Source organism: Canis lupus, chromosome 18 (genome assembly GCF_011100685.1).
Source record: "Canis lupus familiaris isolate Mischka breed German Shepherd chromosome 18, alternate assembly UU_Cfam_GSD_1.0, whole genome shotgun sequence".
In the NCBI taxonomy this organism is placed as follows: Eukaryota; Metazoa; Chordata; class Mammalia; order Carnivora; family Canidae; genus Canis; species Canis lupus.
In genome coordinates, this window is record NC_049239.1 from 48,868,505 (window position 1) to 48,873,698 (window position 5,194).

The window sequence follows — 5,194 nt, forward strand, 5'->3', positions numbered from 1 at the left end:
CCCTGCCACCTGTCCTTGCATGGAGGAGGCAGCATGTAGAAGGTGCAAGGCTGTGGCCTCTCCTGGGTGCACCCCCACCGCCTCAACCGCCTTGCATTCCCTTAGCAGCGTCCACTGGAAGCACCTTGCTGGGGGATGCCTCTACCTGGCTCGCAGAACTCCATCTCTGCATCCGCCCCAGTGCAGGGGACACGTACCTGCCCCCAGCCTCCGACCTTTCGCGTTACTGGTTACCCTAACCTACCCCCCAAACCGAGGCGGGTCTGCATGGTGCCAGCAAAGGAACCAGGTTCCGGAGAGTCCCCGAGAGTCCGGGCGCCAGGGGTGGCTGCTGGGCCCTGAGGGTGCCCGCTTCGCGCAGCACTCAAGCGGCTCAGGCAGAGGCGAGAAGGAGACCGCAGGGACAAAGTGCGGAAGGCAAAACTTCGGCTGGAAGGCAGGGGCGCAGGAGACGCGAGGGGCGGGACCAACAGGTCGGCGAGCCCGCGGAGCCCGGGGTGGGGGCCGGGGACCCTCCAGGTGGCACTAGCGGCGCTCGTCCCGGCCGCCTCCCCTCCCCCAGCCCTGATTGGCAGGCGGCCTGCGACCGGCCGCGAGCGCCACAGCGCCCCGGGCGCCCAGGCGAGCGCGAACGGCCCCCCGCGGGAGTAGGAGGGGGCGCCCGGCTATATATAGCGGCTCGGCAGCGGCCGGCCCAGCGCGCAGGGAGGCGCGCACCGCTCCGCAGGGTCCCAGCCCGGCCGCGCGTCCCGCCCGCCGCCCGCCGCCCGCCGCTCCATGCAGCCCGGGTAGCCCCGGCGCCCGGGGGCCCCGCGCCTCGCCTCCCGCTCCGCCTGCGGCCGCGCGCTCCGCACCGAGTCCCGGCCGTGCGCTCCCGCGGGCCGCCACAGGCGCAGCTCGGCCCCGCGGCTTCCCGGGCGCACGGCCCGAGGGCGGGGATGGCGGGGCCCGGGGCGGCCGCGGCGGCGCTGCTCCCGGCGGTCCTGCTGGCGGTGCTGGCGCCCTGGGCCGGCCGCGGGGGCGCCGCCGCCCCCACCGCCCCCAACGGCACGCTGGGCGCCGAGCTGGAGCGCCGCTGGGAGAGCCTGGTGGTGCGCTCGCTGGCGCGCCTGCCGGTGGCCGCGCAGCCCAAGGAGGCGGCCGTCCAGAGCGGCGCCGGCGACTACCTCCTGGGCATCAAGCGGCTGCGGCGGCTCTACTGCAACGTGGGCATCGGCTTCCACCTCCAGGTGCTCCCCGACGGCCGCATCGGCGGCGTGCACGCGGACACGAGCGACAGTGAGTGGGGCGCGCCGGCGCGAAGGGTGGGGGCCCCGGGCACAGCCGCCCCTTCCGACCCGCACGCGGAGGCCCCGGCTGGCACCTGCCGGCGGCCGTGGGAACCGGGACGGACTCCGGTTCCGGTCCCCCCCGCAGGGACAGAGGCATCCGCGGCCCCGGAGTCCGGCGGCGACTGTCTCTGCGCACCGGGGCGAACGGGCCCCGCCTCCCCGCCTTCGGAAGCCCCGGCTCTGGGTGCCGAATTCCAGCGCCTGCGCCCGCGGGGCCCGAGAAGCGCGTCCGGGTCGGCCCGGCTCGGGGACCCTGGGGGCCACCCGGCTCCTGCTGCCCGGGACTGGGCGCGGCCGCCGCGGGGCCGGGTCGGGAGGCCAGCCAGTGCGCACCCGCGCACGCCGGGCTCCGGGGCCCCTCTACATCCACCCCCGCCCCCAGAAACGGGGTCCCGGTGGCCCGCGGCCCGAGGGGGTTCCGGAACGGCTGGGGCGGGCCAGGGTCCCCTGCCCGGGAGTGACCCGCGCCCCGCCCCCAGGCCTGCTGGAGCTCTCGCCGGTGGAGCGGGGCGTGGTGAGCATCTTCGGCGTGGCCAGCCGGTTCTTCGTGGCCATGAGCAGCAAGGGCAAGCTGTACGGCTCGGTGAGTACCGCGAGGGCCAGCAGAGCACCCGGCAGCGCGGGAGGATCCGGAGTCTTCCAGGCCGGCCTGTGTATGCCTGGAGCCCGGATCGTGGGACTGGTGGGTCACAGGACTGGCACCTCCCCCCCAAACACAAGTACTCTGCGGCCGTGCGGGTGACCCAGGCCGTCCAAACAAGGGGCAGAGACCCAAGACAGGAACAATGAGGTCTCTGCCATCCCCGCGTGGCACTTCCTAGTCCATTAAGAGGTGCCAATACCAGGCCTTCTCTGTAGCCTCTCTCCGGTGGGTTCCATCAGGCAGGACTGCAGTCTCTGGTAGGAGATTCTCTGGCCGCCAGGTGCTGAGCAGGTGGCTGGAGCACCAACTGCTGTGGGCTGGTCACCTTGGTCTTCTCACCCTATGGGGGTCTTGGCACCTCAACTTCTCTCAGCCAGATCAGGGCTTGGCCAGAAAGGAGCCCCTGACAAGTGACCCTCAGGGTTCCTTGGCCAGGAGGTGGCCCCACCTGACTCTGTCCCTTCTCCCTCCCAGCCCTTCTTCACCGAGGAGTGCAAGTTCAAAGAGATCCTGCTCCCCAACAACTACAATGCCTACGAGTGCTACAGGTACCCGGGCATGTTCATTGCCCTGAGCAAGAACGGGAAGACCAAGAAAGGGAGCCGAGTGTCCCCCACCATGAAGGTCACCCACTTCCTCCCCAGGCTGTGACTCCAGGCATCCTGCCTCAGTTTCCCAATGCTCAGGAGACTTTCTCCAGATGGACAATTTAATGCCAGAGTAGGTGTAAGATATTTAAATTAATTATTTAAATGTGTATATATCGCCACCAAATTATTTATGGTTCTGTGGGTGTGTTTTGTATTTTTCTGGAGAAAAAAAAAAAGAAAAGAAAAAAAAAAAAACCCAAACCTGAGTTTTCTAGTAAGACCGGTGAAGACCTTTCCACTGGATTTATTTAACTTGTCAAAAAGTTGTCACAAGTGTGCTGCTACTCTGTGTTTTTAAAAACGGTGACGTCAGACTCCAGTCTCAACCCTGCTTTGCACGGTCCCTTGTACTGTGGTGCTGAGCATCTCTGTGTCTGGAGAGGCCTTCCTGGGGCCATGGAGCCAGCTAAGGACCCTCCCAGCCCTGGCTCTGCTCCTAGCATCCTCCGGCGCCCCACTCCTTTGTGCCCTGTTGCTATTCATCGGGACATATCGCCTTACTTCGGGTACAGAAAATGCACTGTGGGAGTGCACCACTGTCACTCTGTTTTTAGATCTGCCAAGACTGACCTTTGAACTTTTCTGTAGTCAATCTTCCTCCATCTCCCCGATGGGGGAGACTCTTAGACAACTTTATAAACTCCTGTTTTCCTTTTTTGGCTCAGCCACAGCCCATGTTTCTCTGTGGCCACTGAGGAAGAGGCAAAAACAAAGCAATTTTGTGAATCCGACGGAAAGGAACCCATCTCCCGCTGAAAAGCTGGAAGTGGATAGATGGGTATATTTGCAACCACAACCAAAGCCCGAGTGATAAAATACAATTTGTGGTAGCTGGTACTTCTGATAAGTCATAGAATATAGATTTTGTTTGTTTGTTTTAATGTGCTTCCCTGTGCCTGGGAAGATTTGAGCTAGAACTAGCTGTTCTTTTTAGATGGAATGTCCTTGTCATTGTACAAAAACACTTAATGCAGTGTTTGCATGGAGGAAGGTGCCGCTTCTCTCCATTGCATTACCTGATGAAGTGGACTTAACATCTACCTCGAAACCCTTAACCCACTCATCTGGTGAAATCTGCAGAAAGCTCAGACCCGGCGCAGGCGTTCCCTATCCCAAGTGGCTCTTTTTCCATATGTAGCCAAAGAGGATTGCAGATAGCGTCGGTGCGTCCCATTGAAACCTTGTCACGTTTGAGCTATCTTTACCCCGTGATTTACTTTTAGTAAGGATAATCATGGTGAAAATATTTGCAGACAGCTGTTAGAGTGCACTATATGGTCACCAAGTAACCTTATATTTTTCTTTATATATTTTACAAATGTAACCCCTGTCGCTGCAGCAAAGATGGAAGAGGCAGGGTCGGTGATGTTTAAAAAAAGTCCTGAGGTGATGGCAAACATTTAATTTTAATGAATGACTTTTTAGAGTTTATACAAAATGACCTTAGCTCGCTACCAGAAATGCTCCGAATGTTTTGTCAAGACTTTAATGCTCTCCTAGGATGTTTCTGAACCACCTCCCAAATTAACTTTATGGGAGTCTACAGACAGCAAGACTGGAAAAGGCTGATTGGAGTTTGTGTCTTTCACATTCCTTTTTAAAACTCTTTGTTCGAATGCAAATCATCTACTTAAAATACTGTCCTTAAACCAAGGCCTTGGAGGAGGAAGGAAGCCGCTCGTGAAGCCTGATGGCTGGACTGTACATCTCAACCGGCCGTCCCCGTCCGTGCGGTGAAATAAAAAATGTTTTCAATTTTAAATTGCGTCCTAGGCTCCAGGAGTCTTGAGCAGAGGGGATGCTCCCAGGTCTCGGTGCTGATGGGGGGGAGGGGGCGGGGCTGGAATGTGTGGACATTCGGTATTTCAAATACTCGCTTCCTAAGTCTTAGCTGCCTTGGGATGATGGCACGATGTCTCATCTCAGAGCCCAATCCGATTGTCAGGAATGAAGATGTCTTAAGTGCAGAATGTGGTGATCCTTGGCCACTTGCTAGTCAGCGAGCCTTGTGGGAAGCGTATAGAGATGTCATTGGACCTCTGCAATATTGCAAAGTGTTTTCTACTGTCGTGATGGGATCTAAGGTTTCTGTACTTTCCGCGGTTTGCAGGATCTGTCTGTAGTTTTATACAGGTGCTGAGCCCTATTGTGATGTATGTGCTGTGCACATTGACATATGCCGAATAAATGGAAACATTTGTCATGTATGAAAAGAACCCCATTGGACTTGATGTAAAGAACCGGGGAAGGTATTGAAAACGATTAAAACCTGCCTGGAAATGCCATGCTATGGTTGCGTCCAGCCTCCCGGTGTCTATTTGAGGCCTTGAGCCTTGCCTGGCTGCGGGTGGGGGTGGGGGAGACGAATTTTCACCAGCTGTGTCCACACAAATGTGGCCTTGAAGACGGGCGCCTAGTGGGGTGTGAGCGTCACAGAGTTTCGTGAGGACTCTGAATCTTGCAGTTTATTCCTGTGATGGGGCCAATTCACACCATCCCCACACTGGGACTGACCAAAGCTCAGTGACCCCCCCAGCCCCCCTCACCTCCTCACCACCCTCCCCGCAGCT

General features: G+C 59.1%; 1 protein-coding gene across 1 annotated transcript; it reads left to right on the forward strand.

Moving 5' to 3' along the window:
* Nucleotides 1-938: 938 nt before the first annotated feature.
* Nucleotides 939-4,807, forward strand: FGF4 (fibroblast growth factor 4). The gene is made up of 3 exons (XM_038562502.1): nucleotides 939-1,278; nucleotides 1,811-1,914; nucleotides 2,449-4,807. Exons 1-3 carry the CDS (start codon nucleotides 939-941, stop codon nucleotides 2,623-2,625), a joined length of 621 nt encoding a protein of 206 aa, XP_038418430.1. The 3' UTR covers nucleotides 2,626-4,807.
* The last annotated feature ends 387 nt before the right edge of the window (nucleotides 4,808-5,194 follow it).